Below are 21,534 nucleotides of genomic sequence, written 5' to 3' on the forward strand. Positions count from 1 at the left end.
GGAGGGGGAAAATGAGGACCTACTGCGAGGGGCTTAAGTGGAGAGGAAATGTTTTGAGAATGATGAGGGCAATGAATGTACAAATGTGTTTTACACAATTGATGTATGTATGGATTTTGATAAGAGTTGTATGAGCCCCTAATAAAATGATAAAAAAGAAAAAAAAGGAAAAGAGAGTTAAGTAATAGAAAGAAAAGAAAAGGGAAACATAAAAATAAACCATCATTCTGCATGAGGGTAGCACAGCAGTTCAAGAATCATGACCAGCCTTAGACTGAAGAGCCTTTATCTAGCATCATAATGCAAATGCATAGACTCCTCACTTGGAGGCCTGGTGGTGGTGTAGAGTAAGTGTGGGACTGCTAACCCCAAAGTTGGTGGTTCAACCTCCTCAGCCGCTCTGCAGGAGAAAGCGAAGCAGTCTGCTCCTGGGGAGATTTACAGCCTTGGAAACCCAATAGAGTGTTGCTACGCGTCATAAATGACAATGGCAGTTAAGCTTTGGAGTTTCCTTACTTACCAACTATCTGCTATGACATTTCACACATACAAATGCAATGAAGTGAAATTACTTGCTATGGTTCTTCTATTTACAGTTTTAATAATTCCCACCTAGTTATAAGGTGGGAGCATGCAAATAAGGTATAGAGGACTCTAACTTGAGGATTGGCTAGTCTTGTCATTCTGCTGGGTATAAAAGAGAGCTGTTTCAGAGTCAGGAAAAGGAATCTATGTATCATGAAAGAGCCACATACACAAATTCCTGCCTGAAGTGGTGGAGGTACCACGTGGCTACTGCACTGAGCCCATGAGACAGAGCAGAGGAGCCATGCTGAGACATAGCAGAGCAGGTGGGCTAGTATTCATTCTCTGTGAGTTCTGGGTGGCCATTTCAACAGATTATCAAGCCTACCAAGAAGTAGAGTGGCTGGGAAGGTCGGTGTGAACACAGGTAAAGGAAAGTGGGGTGCACACATATCAGACCTCTGCCTCAACAGGAATCATCCTTGGGCAGATGTGGAGTTGGACTCTCTTCCTCCGTGGTTCCTGTACCATTTCCTCATTGTCAGTAGTAAAAAATGTATCAATGACTATTTTAAACATTAATGACACATCTCTGGCAGTAATGAACACCAGGAGTTAACTGAGTATCCACCTCGCTGGACCATAATTCAAAGTAGTTTGACAGTTACACAATGACATGTGTTGGAACTTATGTAATTATGCAACTTGGTAGTTATGTAATGTAATTATCTACAATTTTTACAAAATGCCCATTTTCACATAATGTCCTACTAGTCTTTTGAGCTTAATCATATCATTGAGAAGCAAGGAGTAGATGTACTGAACACCACTGATTTTTTTTTTATAAGAGTATGAGGTTGAAATTATGCTGCTAAGTATAGTTTGTTCTTTTGAGAAATTTGACTATAATGGAAAGGGAGGTCAGGGAGCAAAGTACAATGACTTTCCCTGTTCATTCTTCTGACAGCTCATTCCTATTGATACAAGAGTTGACATTCAAGCGGGCTTCAAAAAGACTGGAAAAATGAAAATAAAAATGGAATTTTTCTACAAAAAATGTTAAAGCCCCTTGTACATTTCCAATTAATCTTACAGAATACTTTTAGCAACCCTGAGACAAACAAGTTTCACCAGCCTCTTTTTCGTTTTCTCCTAATTTTTAAAATCACAAACATGTAAGTGTTTCAGCTGCATTTTAGATTTAATAGGGCTTTATAAGATAGGCTGGGAATTTATTCTTTCATAATTACTGTTGTAAGGTATTATCTAATACATTCAACATTTGGTGGGGTGGGAGTGGGGGAGGGGATGCAGGCTACAGTACATCTTAAACTCCAAAGCTCACACATACATAACTTTTAGAGCAAATCAATTTGTAAACGGACAGCTGCCTAAAATATTCTGGAAGTGGTTTGAGAGAATGCATTAGGAAAGCAGAGTTGCCCCTAAGTCCTGTGGTTGTAGGATCAACAAGAGAACTGGAAGGACCCAGGTTCTCCAGAGAAGCTTGAAAGAGTTCCTTGCCACCCTACCCGTTTAGTGAAGGACAGGAGATAAAGGGAACCTATCAGTTAACTTCAGAAAGACGTTTACCAAAAAACGTAAACAATACAGAAGCAATCATTCCTTTTATTAATAGAATTATGTAAGGTTGTAATTGACCGACGAGGGTCACATCTTACCAATAGATAATCAGTAGCTTCCTGCAAGGATGTTAGTAAAACAAAACAAAACAACCCTCAGTCGCCCCCCCCCCCCACACACAAAAACAAAAACGTTTGCCGTTTGCGCTTAAAAATGTGGAAGTCAGGCAGCCTTGAAAACACTGCCTTCCCAAGTCGCTTGCTTTCTGAAGCAAAGGGAAATGAAAAAGTGGAAATGAGAGATTGAGCAATCAACCCAGTTTTGCTTTCAGGTCACTGTACTGACTAAACTAGGAAACATGAACATCCAAATGCCTGTGCAAATGCAGACATTCAGCAGAAAAGCATTCACTAAGGGCTTCCTTTCTGTTTCCAATGTACTTTGTGAATATCAACAAATGAGCACGCACTACCTGGGATGCCTGGACAGTACAGGTTTCTAAAGAGGTAATTAAAACCATGATTCAGAATCATGCACTAGAAAGTTGCACCCCTGGTGAAAATGAAACAAAAAACTAAGCAGGGGGGAAAAAAACCCTAGGCAGGACTTATGACTCTCTGGATGTTTGTTCTTTCTTTCCCCTTCTCACCAGATGATCAACACTGTAGAGCAAGGACCTTTTCTGTTATTCATCCTCCTCCTCCACAGCTAGACTAGCTCAGGAAAATAGGAGATGCTCAATAAATGTAACTGAATGCATGGACCAGTCACGGCCATTTGCTAAGTATTTACTGACCATGCTGCCTATGTATAATGCAAACACAAGGGGATCTCTAAAAGTTTGTGGGGAAAATTCCATTATCTCTTCATTTTTCTCTCCCTGAACTTTTAAAATCCCTCACATATAATGTAAAATAAACTCATGGAGCTTTTGAGGCTTCTGAGAGACCATAAGCAAAATAAGTAAGTAAATAAATACAATGCCTATATTAACAAAGAACTGACAAAAAAGTTCAATCCAGACTCAGGAGAGGACGTGGAATGAGGGCTATCGCTGCAAATGTCTAATAGATCTTGGTCAAAATCAGAAAATTCCAAAAATATTTTAGCTACCCTATATCAGCTATGCAAAGACATATGATTATGTAGATCAAATTAAGAATAGTGTGAAATTCAAATTCCTCAAAATGTTATCCATAGTTGATATGAAATTCTAGAACACTTGCTTGTGCTCATGCAGAATTTGTACCTAGATTAAGAAGTAACCCTTGAACCATAACAAAAGGATACCGTGTGATTCCAAAGTGGAAAAGGTGTGCTGAAGGGACGTAGCTTTCACCTCTCTTATTGTGGTACGATCAACAAATGATAAAAGAAGCTTAACTAAATGAAGAAGAATGCAGCAACCAAAATGAAGGATCGCTACCAACCCAAATATGCAGATGATACCATCTTGCTTACTGAAATAAAGGTGACCCAAAGCACTTACTTAAAGAAGGTCAAAGACCTTTAGTATGGATACCTGACCATGATGAAAACAACAATCTCCACAAGTGCACTGATAAACAATACCACAGATGGAGCAAACGTTGAAAGTAGCCAATGATTTCATTCTGGTTGAACAACAATCACCAACTCATGGAAGCAGCAATCAAGAAACAAATGATAAATCTCCTACAAATGACCTCTTTGAAGTTTTAAAAAGATGTCACTGAGAGGACTAAGATGCATCGGACCATGTCTTTAATCACCCCATGTGCTGGTCAGGGTAGAAGACCAACTGATGAATTTAGACTGCAGTGTTGGTGAAAAAGCAAATAGGTATGTGGGGGCTGGCTGGCACTTCAAAAAAATTGTGCAAAACTCCCACACTTCTTATTTCTCCATAAACCACCCAAAGCCCCCTTGGTATACTGCCAGGAGATTCTTTAAAGAATCTGTCTTTGAAGAAATACAACCCGAGTGGCTCCTTAGGAGTGAGGACGATTATGATTTTGGCTCGCTTCCTTTAAACACATCAGCAGGAAAGCCCACTCACTAGAAAAGGGTATCGTGCGTGGTAAAGTCACTGGGGAGCCCTCAATGACATGAGCTGACTCCATAGCCACAGCAGTGGATTCAAACACACCAAGGACCAGGAAGATGCCACAGGATGTAAGGTTGAACACAAAAGGTTGCCATGAGTTGGACTGACAACAGAAATGAGAAAGAATAACTGGAGAGAGGCTATTTTTATATTGTAATTAGGATGGTTAAGGAAGATCCCTCTGAGAAGATGGCATTTAACTGAAAAGATGCTAACGTTACAATCATGTGTGCAAGTGAGACTCTTTCAGAGATGGGAAAGATGAGCAATGTGGTGAGAGCGAGTAGCAAAGAGCCTAAAATGAGTGAATCTGAAAAGGTACAGCGTACGTATATCATGTAAAAAAATGCTGTCTGAAATTATACGCATGTATTTTCCCCCTGAGCCAATAAAAAACTTATGAATTGTAAGTGATGATTGGCATGATTCGTTTGCTTGCTAAACATAAAAGACTACTTTTCAGAGGAGTTTTAAGCTTTCAGAGACACTGCTCAAAGAACAGCTGCCACACAGCCCTCCTCTGCTCGGTACCGTCCTCTACTGTTCATCTCTTCCTGGGGTACGTTTGGGATCAGTATTGACGCATGCTCATTAGCTGAGAGTCCACCAGTTTATCTCCCCCAGCCCCAGTTTATACTGGCTCTTTGTATCGTATAGTCCTAGGGGTTTTGACAAATGCTACTATTAGAGACTCATGCAGAATAGTTTCATAGCTCTAAAAATGCTCTTTGCTCTGCCTCGCCATTCTTCATGATTTTTATAAGAGCACTCTGTTCATTAAATGGGAAAATATATACATACACTAACATTGGATCGATTTCTGAAGCAGTAGCAGACAGGAAGTGGAGGACGAAGCCAAAACAACAGCACAAAATTAAATGCTACCTTTGTTTTTCAGTTTAGGTTAGTTTTTCTTTAAGTACGTTTGCGTGGATGTGTGTAGAACGGCTGAATGTAAAACTTTCACCTAATCCACAACCAAAAGGGTTTTTAAAGTATGCTCATATGATTCTGTTTTTGTAAAATTACCCATTTAATTAATAAGTGTTTACTGGGTATGCTAATGATAGTAAATGTTAACTGTGTGTGCTAATGATCTTGAAGCTGTGAATACAGAAGTGGGCCAGCAAAGTGTGTCTGTAGGGTGCTTACAATCCAGTGGGGGAGTGATGGAAAACAAACATGACAGAGAAATGATGCGAGCGAAGGTTCTGATGTGGTCACACTTTGAACAGAAACTGATAGTGAGTCATGCTTAAATGCAAGAAAAGATGTTCAACATTTTTAGCCATCAAGGAAATGGGACATTTCACACCCACCTTGAAATATTACACTAATAAGGCACTGACAAAAGATCCTATCTGATTCCACATGATGAAATCCCCCAAAGAGGAGCTCCACAGACACAGAAAATTACTGGCTGCCAAGGCCAGGTATAGGGTTAGAGGTGACTGAGGATCATTTCTGAGGGATGTTGGGGTCTCCTTCTGGGGTGATGAAAATGTTCTAAAATTAATTGTGGTGACTCTACTATATATCATTGAATTTTATGCTTTCCAAGTATGAGTTAAAGGGGATGTGAATTACACCTGTTAACGTGTTAAAAGATAATGGTATTCCCAAACCACCTTGAAGAGAAGAACAAAGTGTGAAGACTCACAGTTCCTGATTTCAAACGTGCTTTAAAGCTGCCATAATCAACCACCCTAATCCCCAAAGAATGGCAAAGAGGGAAAGATGAAAGCGAGAGGCTGGGAAGATTGCAGACCAACCGGAAGCTTCATCTTTTCCAAGCAGGGATGTAAGAGTGGTTCAGCCACAGTGGAAAAGTTTGGCACTTCCTCAAAAGACCAGAATATAGAACTACCACAGGACCTAGCAATCCCAATCCTAGGTATACACCCAGAAGTGAAAGAAGGAACATACACAGAAACCTGCACACCAACGTTTACTGCAGCACTTTTCACAACAGCCAAAAGGTGGAAACCAAACGTCCATCAATAGATGAAGGGATATACAAACTGGTACACAAAGATAAATAAAGTTCTGAAGCATGTCACCCACACGTGGCTGAAACTTGAAAACATGCTGAGCAAAATAAATCAGTTGCAAAAGGACAAACACTACATGATCTTATGAAATAAGTAAATATGAATATAAGGAACCAAAGATGTTTAGTGGTTACCAAGGGTGGGAGGGAAGGAGAAAGGAGAAGTTTCTGCTCAAGGAGCACTGAGTTTATGTTAAAGGCTGTGGAAAAATTTGGGAAAAGATAGCAATAGTGACAGGAAAACTTTATTCAATGTCACTAAAATGAATATAGAAATTGTGATCAGGTGAAATATTTTGTTGTAGTATTTTCACAAAAACTCAAGTTACAGCGATTAAAACAATGTGAGAATAGTTGAAGGGCAGGCATGTAAACCAAGGGGTTGAATTGAGAGTTCGGAAAAAACTCATTAAATCTGTGCCAAATGATTACCAAGAAGGGGGCCAAATCCACTTGCTGGGAATTTCATTTGTCCAAGCACAATGTGTTGAAAAGACTAGTCTTTTCCAATTGAATTTTTGGTTTCCTTCAACCTCCTTTGCTCCGTATGGGGCTCAGGTGGCCACTTGCAAGCTTTGAAGACAGCAGACACTATTCACCAAACTAGGATGTACAACACGATGTTACATTATGTCAACGGACTCCACTGCAGCATTGTGAACCCTGTGGGGCAGTTCTACTCTGTTCCATAGGGCCTCTGAGTCAAAAGTGACTTGAAAGCCGTGGGGTTTGGGGGCTAAAGCATCTCCTTACAAACTAGAGAAGTGCTGGTGGCACAGTGAATATCGTGTTGAGCCGCAAGCTCAGCAGCTAGAACCCACCAGCGGCTCCAAAGGAAAAAGATGAGGATTTCTGTTCCTGTAGAGATTTGTAGCCTCGGAAACCCACAAGGGCAGCTTTACTCTTTCCGACAGGGTTGCTATGAGTCGGGATCCAGTGGATGGCAGTGAGTATGGTTCTTGGTTGGGTTTTTACAAACTACTACTCATGTATTATTGTAGGCAGTTGATACAGCCCCTTATCTCATTTGATTGCCTTGATTAGTACTTAAAAAGGATAGGCAGGACATTTGGCATATTTAATGACAGCTGGATTCAGAGACAAGGTTCCAAGTCTAAAATTTAACTGTTTTCCTAATAAAGAGATAGAGGCTTGCAGAGGACAAGTGCTTTGCCCATGATGTCTTCACCAAACAGACACTGTATTCCAAGTTTGTAAAGATTATGAAAAAGATGACGAATGACAAGTCCTTACATTTGGACCAAAAGATAACTAGAGTTATCTAGTGGAAAAGGAACAACCAGAATGAAATTAGAGAGATGACTGAAATGTAGTGGAAAATGTTAACTCGGTATATGGAAACTGTCAAATAAGCACTTAACTTGCTATGTAAGCTTTCACCAAAACTAGTTTTTTAAAAGGGGGTCTCCACTAGGAGTACATAAATGTAATGGTGGGAATAAAAATTATCTAGGCCTTTAAAGGGTCATTTAAGTAGAAAATTTTCCTTATGATTAAAACCACAAACACAGTCACAGGGTTTTTGCTTATAAAGGACAATAAACTGTCTCTATAAAATAATACTTGAGTGCATGACACTACAAGTTTCAATTGCTATTTCCATAATGTATAATATCCAAATGAATCTATGCTAACCATTGGATTTAGGCTAATTACCCCTTTTAGTGACCCGTGACCTAGGCCTAACATGTTGAATACTATAATTTTAACCAAATTCAGAGTAGCTCTATGCTTGTTTTTCCACCCTCAATTTTAAAAGTTTTATTGGCACATCATCCAAATATCATACAATTCAATAGTACAACCATATCAAGAGTTGTACCATCAGTATCACAATCAATTTTAGAACAATTTCTTCTTTCTTGTACTCACTGTTATTACCCTACCCATTTTCCTCAACCTCCCCAGCCACACCCTCACAAGCCATTAAAGCAGTTGTACTGTCTCTCCATCTCCAGATTCACCGCTTTCAATTCATGTAAACTGCATAAAGGAATATGGGGGGAGCTTAAAAATGTAATTGACTAAAAAAGGGAAGGTATTTAAAGTCATATGTTTAAATACTCCAGCCAAATAAACCAAGAATTTAATTGATTGGCTATTTTGGTTTGACCTAACAGTTCAAATATAACACTTTTGAAAGTACCAACAACAAATTCCCAAAGGTCTACTAGTAAGATATGTTACAAATTAAAAAAAATAAGGATAGAACTGTTAAAAAATGTCATGATCCCCATTTTCAGCAATGCCACTTGTTGCTGTTACAAGTCTGCATCAATTTATTTCTCTAAAATGCATTTAGAGGTTACATCTAAAAGGAAACAGAATAGCGATCCAAGATGTGGCTAGTATATTCTCATCTCATAATTCAATGCTGTCCTTTCAGTTGAATTTTATTCGTAAGTAATGAGGAGCCCCTAGTTACATGAAAGAGGGCCTCGAGAGCAAAAGTTTGTCTGGAATGCAAAAAGTATACATTTTTAAAGGCAGTCAGAGATGGGAGGGTGCTGTAACAGTCTAAGTCAGGTCTCTATAAAATTCTGACTCATGGGTCCTTCACTGCAGAGTCTGATTTAGTACCTTCAGAATAAATCCTCATAATCCTAAGTGAAGAGCTAAAAATGGGTGTCTGATAGAGGATTAGACCATCCAATAGTAGATTAGACCGTCAAACGCATGGTGTCCTTGATGCAGATACCACTACAAGACTATCTGAGACTTATAAAACTATAAGCTGATGTTTCAGTTGTAGCACAAATGAACACTGACTCACCTGGATCAGGGTCATATTTTAGGTCCAATGGGTGTACAACAGGGTGGTACCGCTTCTAAACACAATATAAATGAAAACAGAAGACAGTAACTATTTAATCACTTAGTGCCTCATATATACATTTCCTTTAGCTAATGCAGTAGACACTGCTGAGTCAGTAAGTATTACTATAAAGCCAGTGAAACCTTTATTATACAAAGATATCCAAATGTGATAGATTTCCTACCAAAACCAAACTCACGGCTATTGAGTCAATGCCAACTCATTGTGCCCCTGCAGGGCAGCAGGTACAACTGCCTTTGTGAGTTTCCAAGACTATCACTCTTTACAGGAGGAGAAAGCTCCATCTTTGCAGCCTAATGCTTCACTACTACACCACCAGGGGTTCCCTAGAGGTCCTGTAGGCATTCTGAAATTCCGGCTAGAAAGACTACAGGCATACCTTGGATTTGTGTCTGGTTCACTTCCCACCACTGTAATAAAACTAATGTAACAATTTAAAAAAATAAAAAATACATGGCTTTGGCCACGCACACTTTAGCCTTCAAAGTGACATCTTTGCTCTTTAACACTTTAAAGAGGTCGTGTGCAGCAGATTTGTCTAGTGCAATATGTCATTTGATTTCTTGACTGCTACTCCCATGGGCAGTGACTGTAACTCCAATTCAAATAAAATCTTTCACAACTTAGAAGACAAAAATCCGCAGGTGAAACTGCCATTTCTGGACATATTCTCTCTCTCTAGACTAGCTATACACTTCTGCATTCCAGTGTTTCCAGCTCCCTAACTCCTGCCCGAAGGATTCTGTACTCTGTGACTTACACCATGTCAAATGGCAGTTTGTGAATTCTTGAGGGACTCAAATCGTGTTCGTTTTTTAAATATTCTTTGAGTTTGAGGAACAAAAACATGCATGAGAGGATAAGATTGGGACAAGGTCAGATTTTCAAGAGTTTGGGATGACTAGGGTAAGGTTTCAAAAGAAAGAATCTCGTGGACAGCTTTTCTACCCGCAAAGCAGCTGTCATGACGAGACAAAATGCCTCAGGGCAGCTTTCCTGGACTTTTTGTCATCAATGCAGCTTCCAATTTTTTTAAAACTCAAGTTCCTGTAATCATCATGTGTCCTTCAAGAAAATTGGTCAAGATTACCGGTTTGTTTGGAATCCCAAAAAACAGCTGCCATCACCTTCTGAACTGACCTCTCTCCTTGAACAACGATTCCCATGGAAGCCACTGCTTAGACTGTATCATTTTTTGAAGGCACCCTACGGAGACGAAGGAAAGTGTATCGTGGAGAGAACTAGTCTGCTGCCAAGCACTGATCAGAGATATGCTCAGGCATTTTTTGGTTGGAATAAACCCATGCATACAGGAAGTAGACCACTGATAGAAATACTTTTTTACTTACCCGTAGAGAGTCACTAGTACCATACATTTGCAACAAAAAACAACATACATGCATATATTTCCTAGATCCTGACATTTATAGGAAAAGCAGAGGAAAAGAACAGCCCATCAAAGACTGAATTACAGCTTTTGTAGTATTGCCACCTACTGTTTATACTAAGAAATGCAGCATAAAATGATTTGACAAGAATAGGCATTATTACATCATGCTCAAGGCGTCAACAGACCAAGAACACATACCATAATTAATTGCACCCAATGAAAGACCCTCAAAATTCGTCAACCAAATCCTCAATGAGATAAAAGGAGAAGTCACTAGATCAACAATTACTGTAGGTGATTTAAATATGCCACTCTCAAAAAAAGATAGATCAATAGGGAAGAACTCAATAAAAGTAAAAAAGAGCTAACCAAGACAATCGACCAATTTGACCTCATAGATATTTACAGAGCTCTCCATCCATCAGCAAAAACAAAACAAAACACATTCTTCTGCAATGCACATGGCTCATATTCTAGAATAGACCACATGCCGGGACATAAAGCAAGTTTGAGAAAATCCAAACACAGAGGTCATTCAATCCATCTTCTCTGACCACTGTGTCATTAAGCTGGAAATCAGCAATAAAAAGAATAGACAGATAAAGGCAATAACTTGGACACTCAATAATTCACTTCTCAAAAAGGAACGGGTAATAGTCCAAATAAGAGGAAATTCCTAGAAGCTAACGAGAATGATAACACAACATACCAAAACCTATGGGACACAGTAAAAGCAGTTATCAGAGGTTACTTTATTACAATAAATGCACACATGAAAAAGGAGGAGAGAACCATGGCCATGTCCTTACCACAGCACCTCCAACAATTAGAACAGAAGCAACAGCAGAATCCCTCTAAGGGCAAGAGAAGAAAAATCATAAAAATAAGATCAGAAATAAATTACCTAGAAAACAGAAGAACATTGGAAAAAATTAACAAAACAAGAAGCTGGTTCCTTAAAAGGATTAACAAAATTGAGAAACCACTAGCAAACTTAACAAAGAAAAAGAAGGAGCAGACTTTAATATCAAGAATTAGGGATGAAACAGTGGAAGTCACAACAGACCCTAATAACACAGTACTACAAAATTTGTATTGTAACAAATCCAATAACTTGAAGGACATGGGCAAATACCTAGAAAAACACTCTCCCCTAAATTTTCATACATGGACATTAAGAACTTGAGCAGACCCATAGGAAAAGAATAGATAAGGTCATCAGGAAACTCCCAACTACAAAACCCCCGGTCCAGATGGCTTCACAGGAGAATTCTATCAAGCATTGAGGGAAGAGTGGGCACCAATCTTATACAAACTCTTCCAGGGCACAGAAAGGGACTGCAAACTCCCAACTCATTCTATGAAGCCAGCATAACACTGATACCAAAACGGGACAAAGACCCCAAAGGATAGAGAACTACACACCTATTATCTGTCATGAACATAGATGCAACAATCCTCAACAAAATCCTGGCTAATAGAATCCAACATCTCAAAAACATAATACAGCATGACCAAGTGGATTCGTACCAAGGCAGCAGGGATAGTTCAATATTCAAAAAACAATGTAATCCACCATATTAACAAGAAAAAGGACAAGAATCATAAGATCATATCAATTGATACAGAAAAATCATTTGATAACATCTATACACCCAATGGAATACTATGTTTCCCTAAAAAAACAGTGCTGAAGCCATGAAACGCCTCAACACATGAAAGGAGCTGGAAGACAGTATGCTGAGTGAAGTTGGTCAAGCACAAAAGGGCAAATACCGGATGAGTCCACTGCGGTAAAACAAGCAACAGAACGGGCACAAGCTCAAGCTTGCAGGGCATCCAGTCTACTAGCCAGGACCAGACAGCCTGGTAAAGACACAGGCCAGTGCTAATGAACCGCACACCATTTGATCTAGGGAAGTATGGGGTAGGTCACTTGACCAGAGGGCAGGCATCTCATGACACCTGGGGGTAGAAAGAATGCTGCCTGCAGAGTGGTAGCCATGTGGGTCTGGAGGAGGTGGCCTGTCAAAGGGATGAGGCCTACTGATGAGAATGGTTGTTTGGGGGAGCATAGGTGCATGTCTATTGAAGGGAGGGGAGGGAGGGCTGACCTCGCTGTGGGGGGAGAAGAGACTAAGGAGGAGAGACTTTGGGGAACATTAGGTGGGGAGGGTCTTTAGTGGCGAGCAGCGGGTGAGCAGAATGGACAGAGGGCATCTGGGAGTATCCCAGGAACCCAGGCCAGATGCTGTAGAGCACTGGGACAATGAATCCTGCATCTTCGGGGTGCATGGCATGCTCCAGAGGCTGCATCGATGAGACTCCATTGGGAACTCCCTGGTTGAACTGGATGCTAATTCAGACACACCTGTAACCGAAGGACTTAAGCAGGAAAACACACGGTGCCTTAGAAAGCAGAAGACAGCCATACCAAGTGTATTGTTGCTTGGCAGACAAACGAGATCTTGCTACATCAGCGCCATGCCTGTATGCTGTATTAAGATATGTATTTTTTGGCAATCCTGTGACAGCCATTCTGTCATATTCTGCCTATGCTTTGTATATTAGGGTGTATCTCAGAGGCGTGCCGCCATTGGGGGTCACCCTCTTGAAGCTGTGTTCTTTCTGTTTCTCAGTAAATGAAAGCCAGGGACGTTGAGCCTATAGGGAGAGAAAACATATCAAGGGCTTGAGGGGAGGGGAGATATGAAGGGGAAGGGAAGATAAGAAGGAGATGATGTCAAGAAGCCCAGGAAGGGAAATTATGCTTGGAGACTGATTATGGAACCAATTGTACAATTATGTTTGACATGACTGAACTATGGAATGAATGACATATATATTAAATAACAAATTACAGCAAAAAAAAAAAAGAAGCAAAAATCCAGGAATGAGTTCTGGGCTTGCACTAAATCCTAGCTCCAGCCTAAGAACAATCAGTTCTTTCCGTTCTTACATCATGGCCCTGCTCAATACTTACTTTCATGAAATGGGGTGCAGGAGCACAGTGTGGTGAAGAAAGTAGATGGGGCCCGGCTATCAATTGGAATAGTGTCTGGGGTTTTAAAGGCTTGTACTCAAACAAGCAGGATTCAGCCCCTCAAACCTCTCTGCCTCTTCACCAGACTGCCATTCTTCTTTTGCTTTCTCCAGAGTCAAGCTCTAGCCTCGGCGACACAAGTCCTGTAGCCTGCACTTACCATCAGGTAAAAACAATCTCCATAGTTTTTATAATCTTTGCATCAGAGCTCTCACGGGACCCTGTGCTGTTGCTGTCCGGTGCTGTGAAGGCCACTCTAACTCACAGAATAAGCCACCACCCAGCTCGGCACCATCCTTGCAATTGTGCTTATATCTGAGCCCATTGTTGGCGCCACTAAATCAATCCATCTCATTGAGGGCCTTTCTGTTTCGATGTTCCTGCACCTAACCAAACATGATGTCCTTCTCCATGGAACTGGTCTCTTCTGACAACATGTCCGAAGTACATGAGATGAAATCTCGCCATCCTTGTCTCTAAGATGCATTCTGACTGTACTTCTTCCAAGACTGATTTGTTGGTTCTTTTGGCAGTTCATAGTATTTTCAATTTTTTTGCCAGCCCCATAATTCAAACAAATCAATTCTTGTCTTCCTTATTTAGTGTCAAACTTTGACATACAAAGCAACTGAAAATACCATGGCTTGGGTTAGGCTGACCTTAGTCCTCAAAGTAACATCCTGGCTTTTAACAATTTTAAAAGGCCTTATGCAGATTTAGCCATTGCAATGCATAATTTATCTCTTAGCTGCTGCTTCCCTAACACTGCTTGAGGATGCAAGCAAGAGGAAATCTTCAACAACTTCAATCTTTTCTTCATTTACCATGATGCTGGGGATTTGGGTTTTCTTTACACCAGGAGTTCTCAACCTGTGGGTCACAACCCCTTAGGGGGTCGAACAACCCTTTCACAGGGTCGCCTGATTCCTAACAGTAGCAAAATTACAGTGATGAAGTAGCAATGAAAATAACTTTATGGTTGGGGGGTCTCCACAACATGAGGAACTGTATTAAGGGTCGCGACATTAGGAAGGCTGAGAACCACTGCTTTACAATGAGTTGTATTCCACCCTGAGGGCTGCAATCCTTGATATTCATCAGCAAGTATTTTAAGACTGCCTCACTTAAAGCAAGCTAGGTTGTTTCACCTACATATTGTTAATACTAAGCCTTGCTTATTAATAAGCCTTGCTACAATCTTGATACCACATTCTTCTTCGTATAATCCAGCTTCCCTGATTAAATGCTCATCATACAGATTGACTTAAATGTGGTGAGGAAACAACGCTGACACACACTTCTGATTTTAAACCATGCAGTATTCCTCTGTTCTGTTTGCACAACTCTGCCTCTTGCTCCATGTAACAGTGCCGCATAGCACAACAAGGTGACCGGGATTCCCATTCTTCTCAGGGCTATGCATGGTCACTGAAACACTTCTTTCTTTCTTGTGTTCTCTGCTTTCAGCCAAGATGCGTCTGACGTCAGCAATGCAGCCCCTTTTCCTTGTCCTCTTCTAAATCTGGCCTGCGTCTCTGGCACTTCCTTATCATGTGCTGCTACAACTCTTGTTGATCTTCAAAATTTTTTCTTCCATGTGCATCAACAATATTGTTCTATAATTTGCATATTCATTTGGGTCAGCTTTCCATCCCCACTTTACAGATTTGGAGACAGAGGCTCACTGGGGTTCAAATGACACATCCAAGGCAACTCAGTGTTTGGTTTATTTTTTTTTAAGCTTCCAAAACCTCATGGACTTCTCACATGACCTGACCCCATCAGAAAGTGTTTTTTTTTTTCCTCATAGGCTAGAGCACAATATAGGCTTTCTAATTCCTAACTCAATTATTTCACCCAGTGAGTCTTGCTGGGTATATTTAGGGCAAGAGGGCCCTATCTGAGGAAAGTCTGATGGAGAGAGGTCTTGGTTCCTCAGGGGGAAGGCTAAATTCTCCAAAGGTAGGAAAGAAGCTCTGACCAAGCGGCCTCAAGACTAGAGGCCTCGCAGGCAGTCCCAAGCCACGGCCTTCCGCTATCTCTGATAGGCTTGAAACTCGTTTCTAATAGACTCTAATGGGGACAGGGCATCTAACCTCAAGAGGCCATGGCTCAGGGATTATTCCTGAGTGGTCTGGCAGAACCCCACTAGGCCATGGGGCTGAAGGGTGGAGGAGGATGGGAGGCTAGAAAAGAAGAAGTAGCACCAAGAGGCCACTGTGGCGGTGGGCAGCCTCCGTCCCCCTTCCTCCAGCGTCCTTTTCACTACTTCCCTCCCTCCAAAGCACCAGAGCACCTAAGCTGGTATTGCACACTCAGCACCTGCCCATCACCACCCAGGCAGGGCCTTAAACCTATTAAGTATTAAGCCTGCCCTACAATACCCTAAAACAGGCCATTAGAAGATTTTCAAGTAGGTGAAACCATACGAACTTCAGAAAGTAAGGACAAGCAGTACTGTATAGTATAATCTAAAAACAACAAGTTTGTTGCTCATGGGCAATGTCATCCAACCTAATTTGTTTATAAGACAATCTTGTTCATTTCTGATCTAGAAATTGATTTATTTCAAGTCACAGAGGCCCTAGAGGACAGAGAAGAACTGCTCTTTTGGGTTTCCAAGAATGTAAATCTTTCTGGAAACAGACAGCCTCATAAATTGGTGGGTTTGAACTCCTGACCTCACAGTTAGCAGCCCAATGGGAAACTCACTATGGCACCAGAGTTTCTTACTGATGTCAATGGATAATAAATAGATAAGAAGCAAGCCTGCTGTTGTGCCTGTTTAGAAAACTCAAGCTAAAGAAGCTGTTTCTTCCTGGTCTTGTGTGCATGACAGTCAAAACTTTGGGAGAAAAACAAATGACACTCAGTTTTATTCATATAGTAAATCTCAATGTCCTGAACAAGTACTCAAATCATCTTCAGCATCAATCTATACAAACATAAAAAAATGATCTGCCAAAGAGAAATGACAAATAGAAAAGGATCAAAGGGTACCTACATTTGCCTTTCCTGATGTGTGTGTGTGTCTATCTATCTACAGCATTTCAAGTCTCTTATCTTCCATTTCTATTTAATATCATCTATGTTCGAAACCTAGTATGGATAGGAACAGAAAAAGCCTTACAAGAGACAAATAGTAGTTATTAAAGCAGGAAGAAAAGACAGAGAACAAAAAATATTTATCTCCATGTGGACTTTACACTTGTTTTTATAACATCTCATTGTGGTTTGGGTGAAAATTCATAGAGTAAATTAATCTTCTCTCTTACACTTGAATTTTAAAAGTAAATCATCTTACCAGGTTTTCTTGTTTTGTTTTTATGGTGTTGATGACATATTCAAGGATCTTTCTGGGATACTGCTTCCGCTTCATGGCAATATCTACTATGATTTCATCAAACTGATCTTCAAGTGCTTTGATGTCAGAATCTATTTTAGAAACAAGTAAATAAAACAATGTCTGAAAAAATTCCTTAACATGCATTATTTACATTCTATATGAAAATGTGATAAGCAAATGTGAAGAAAGTTGATGGTGCCCGGCTATCAAAAGACATAGCGTCTGGAGTCTTAAAGGCTTGAAGGTAAACAAGCAGCCATCTAGCTCAGAAGCAACAAAGCCCACATGGAAGAAGCACACCAGCCTGTGTGATCATGAGGTGTTGATGGGATAGCATATCAGGCATTAAAGAACAAAAAATCAAATCATTGTAAATGAGGGAGAGTGCGGAGTGGAGACCCAAAGCCCATCTGTAGGCAATTGGACATCCCCTTACAGAAGGGTCACAAGGAAGAGACGAGGCACTCAAGGTGCAGTATAGCACCAATGAAACATACAACTTTCCTCTTGTTCTTAATGCTTCCTCCCTCCACTATCATGACCTCAATTCTACCTTACAAATCCGGCTAGACCAAAGCATGTACACGGGTACAGATCAGAGCTGGAAACACAGGGAATCCAGGATAGATAAACCCCTCAGGACCAATACTGAGAGCGTGATACCAGGAGAGTAAGGGGAAGGGGAAGGAAGAAAGGGGGAACCCATCACAATGAGCTACATGTAACCCCCTCCCTGGGGGATAGACAACAGAAAAGTGGGTGAAGGGAAACACTGGACAGTGTAAGACACAAAAATATAACAATAATTTTTAAATTATCAAGGGTCCATGAGGGAAGGAGGGTGGGGGAGGGAGGAGGAAAAATGAGGATCTGATACCAAGGGAAAGATGTGATACCAAGGGAAAGATATGATACCAAGCAGAAAGAAAATGTTTTGAGAATGATGATGGCAACAAATGTGCTTGACACGACGGATGGATGTATGGATTGTGATAAGAGTTGTACGAGCCCCCAATAAAACTTTTTTTTTAAAAAAGATGTGATGCAAACAAAACTACAATTAGAAAACACAAAACAACTAAGAAAAACCAAATATGACAAGTTAATGGATGCCCATACTAAGACAACTCATTTATTTATGCATTGAAAAGCAATTACTGAGTGCCCCACAGAGAAATACAAACGTGAAAACAACAGTTCACTGCCTTTCTAAGAGTTCACAGTCTACGGGAAGAAATAGATAACTGCAAGTCATCCTGTGCTGGCTTGTGCCTCCTGGGATCAAGGCACTAGAGCACTAGACAAAATGCGATCACACAACATTGGATATTAGCTCTGCCTAGGGAACTGAGGACCTTACTCAAGAAGTGACATCTGAGTTGGCCCTAAAATGAAGGGGGGGGGATACAGAATGTCAGGGGAAGAACGGCCACTTTGGTATTTTAGGCAGCCAAAATAGCATTTGCAAGACCATAAAGTCTTTGGGAAACAGGGGAAAGTTGTAAACGGCTGCTGGCTAAAGAACAAGGGAAAAGAATGAAAGAATATCTAAGAATTAGACTGTAAAGGGCATGTGATGCTGGAGATACTAATCAGTTTTGCACCACAGCTAAACAGTGGAAACAACTGGGGTACCTAGATCTGAAATAGGAGTCTGCTGGATAGACTGTGGAAAAACAAAAAGACAGGGTAATGTTAGAGATTCCTTGATAAAGCTAACTTGTATTCTCAGGTGCTTTACTGTCTTAAAATAGGAATCCTTAATTTTGGCAGTAATAATAATTAATTACTTGGTGAACTCCTTAGAAGGGCAGAAATTTGGATACAGTACGTTTGAGACGGGCCTCAGAAATCAAGTATCCCAGATGAAACAAATGTGAATGATCCCCCACCCTTATTTTGAAAACCATTTCCCAGAGCAGTATTTGACCAGTTGTTGGTGACGCATGGTGGCCTGTGGGTGCGTGTCAGAGCAGAGCTGTGGCCCCAGGGAATTCTCAAGGGCTGATGGTGCAGCAGCAGACTGCCAAGCCTTCCTCCAACGTGCCTGAGTGGACATGAGCCACTAACCTTTCAGTTAGGTCAAGCATGTCAACTGTGTGAACCACACAAGGGCAACAAATATTAAGCAGTTACAAATACTAAAAAGCTAGGTCCTTGGCTTAGCTGGGCTACCTCACATTTTCTCTGCTACGTCAAAGTCAATGCTACAAATAGATCCATTTATTTTACTGAGTACAAACTTTAGTAGGAAAAGTCTGAAAACTACAATTGCAGAGGCATTATTGGCACATATAATAATGATGTTTCTGATACATTACACTATACATATAAATGGATCTATCAATACAGAATCAGGTGTGGTCTTTCATGTAATAAATATGAATAATATGAATAAAGCCCAATTAATTGCTGTTTTTAAAGGATATTTTAAGAGGTACAGTTGATTCTTACTTTAGATTCTAATCTAAATATGCAGTCCTGCCCAAATTTTATCTATTAAGGAAGTTAAGGTGTGCTCTCCAATGACCAGCCTGACAAGGGTAAGGGACTGTTTGCTTCCTGGGGCTATTGTTCCTAGCTGCCAGCTCCTGGTGAGCCCATGCACAGCAGCACAACCCGTTGCCAGGTCCCGCACCAGCCTCACACTTGGTGATGGTTCGGACCATTGAGATCTATGAGGTTTTCATTGGCTGATTTTGGAAAACAGATCACCAGACCTTTCTTACTACTTGTCTTTGCGTTGAAGTTCCTCTGAGACCCACTCACCATCACAGCAGCATGCCAGCCTTCCCAGGCAGATTGATGATGGCTGCAGATGAGGTGCACTGGCTGGGGACTGAGCCTGAGCCTCTGGCAGCAGGGAAGGCAAGAGTTCTACCACAGAATCACTCATGCTTCCATAATCTACTTTCTTACAATTATTTTTTTCAAAAACAGAAGAAAATAAGTCAAACAGCTAAATTTTCTCTATATGGAGGAAAGTGGTTTTTTTCAGTGCCACCTTTTGAAAATCTTCAAAACTGATATTTATAAGCAAAGTTGAGTAGGTGAGAATTACTCACTCAATCATGAGTGGGATCCTACTATGTACCAAAGTGCTAACAACATAGGGATGAGAAAAAATGTAATCCCTAATTTCAAGTTTACATATTAAATCTTAAATGTGCCAGCTTGTGCCTCCTGGGATAAAGTCTGAATATCTTTCTTTTTTAAATTCATTTTACTGGGGGCTCTTACAACAATCCACACATCAATTGTATTAGGCATATTTGTATATATGTTGCCATTACCATTTTCTAAACATTTATTTCTGTTTGAGCCCTTAGTATAGCTTTTTTCCTCTCCCACCTTCGTGACTCCTTGCTAAATTATAAATTAATATTATTTTCATGTTATACCAGGGGTCCTCAAACTACAGCCCGCGGGCCACATGCGGCCCGCAGAGGGCATTTATTTGGCCCACCAGGTGTTTTTGTCCCATTTGGTTTTTTTACTTCAAAATAAGATATGTGCAGTGTGCAAAGGAATTTGTTCTTTTTTTTTTTTAACTATAATCCAGCCCTCCAACAGTCTGAGGGACAGTGAACTGGCCCCGTTTAAAAAGTTTGAGGACCCCTGTCTTACACCAACCACCGTCTCCCTTCCCCCACGGTTTCTGCTGTTCATCCCCCCTCGGGGGTAGGGGATATACATCAATCATTGTGATCGGTTCCCTCTTTTTCCCCCTTCTCCCCACAACTTCCCCTTACCTCGTGGTATCACTATTCCTATTACTGTTCCTGAGGGGTTTATCTGTCCTGGATAGCATGTGTCAAGAGCTCTTCTCTGTACCAGTGTACATGCTCTGATCTAGTTGGATTTGTAAGGTAGAACTGGGGTCATGATAGTGGGGGGAAAGAAGCATTAAAGAACCAGAGGAACGTTGGGTTTCCTCGGTGCTATACAGCACCCTCACTGGCTCATCCCTTCCTTGTGACCCTTTTGTGAGGTGATGTCCAATTGTCTACAGATGGGCTTTGGGTCTCCACTCTGACCCCTGTCATTCACATCAATGTTTGTTTTGGGTCTTCTGATGCCTGGTACCTAATCCTATCAACACCTCATGATTACACAGGCTGGTGTGCTTCTTCCATGTGAGCTGGTTGCTTCTCAGCTAGATGACTGCTTGTTTAACTTCAAGCCTTTAAAACCCCAGATGCTATATCTTTTGATAGCTGGGCACCATCATCTTTCTTCACCACATTTGCTATTTGTCTTCAGCGATCGTGTCGGGAGGGTGAGTATCACAGAATGCCATGTTGTTAGAACAAAGTGTTCTTGCATTGAGGGAGGGCTTGAGCAGAGCCCCAAAGTCCGTCCACTTCCCCACTGTATTGCCATATAAATATATGTACCTATGCCAATAACTGTTTTTATGAACTAATATATTTAAAAATGTACATAACCTATGTTTATACCTATCCATAGCTTTGTTTCCTAGATCTTTCCTGTTTCCTTTCACCTTCCTTCTGTCCCATCACGCTTGCCCTTCTTTTGCCTTTTATTAATTCCTCTCAAGTAGACTGCTGTTGCTCCAAGACCTCTATGACCTCTATGTTGATTTTAATTCCCTAGTTGTTCCCGTCTATGGCAATGATTGCTCACCGCGGA

At 40.8% G+C, this 21,534-nt stretch overlaps 1 protein-coding gene across 1 annotated transcript in view; it reads right to left on the minus strand.

Annotated features, from left to right (window-relative positions):
- NSL1 (NSL1 component of MIS12 kinetochore complex) overlaps window positions 1-21,534 on the minus strand; it is a 38,641-nt gene that overhangs the window by 12,163 nt on the left and 4,944 nt on the right. The window contains exons 3-4 of the mRNA XM_004700144.2: window positions 16,840-16,970; window positions 9,040-9,094 (exon numbers count right to left, since the gene is read on the minus strand). Of these exons, the coding sequence (XP_004700201.1) occupies window positions 9,040-9,094; window positions 16,840-16,970 (186 nt within the window). The remainder of the gene's footprint in view (window positions 1-9,039; window positions 9,095-16,839; window positions 16,971-21,534) is intronic.

The sequence above is a fragment of the Echinops telfairi genome, unplaced genomic scaffold, assembly GCF_000313985.2.
Source record: "Echinops telfairi isolate 266 unplaced genomic scaffold, ASM31398v2 ScPeMD7_7424;HRSCAF=8462, whole genome shotgun sequence".
Taxonomy (NCBI): Eukaryota; Metazoa; Chordata; class Mammalia; order Afrosoricida; family Tenrecidae; genus Echinops; species Echinops telfairi.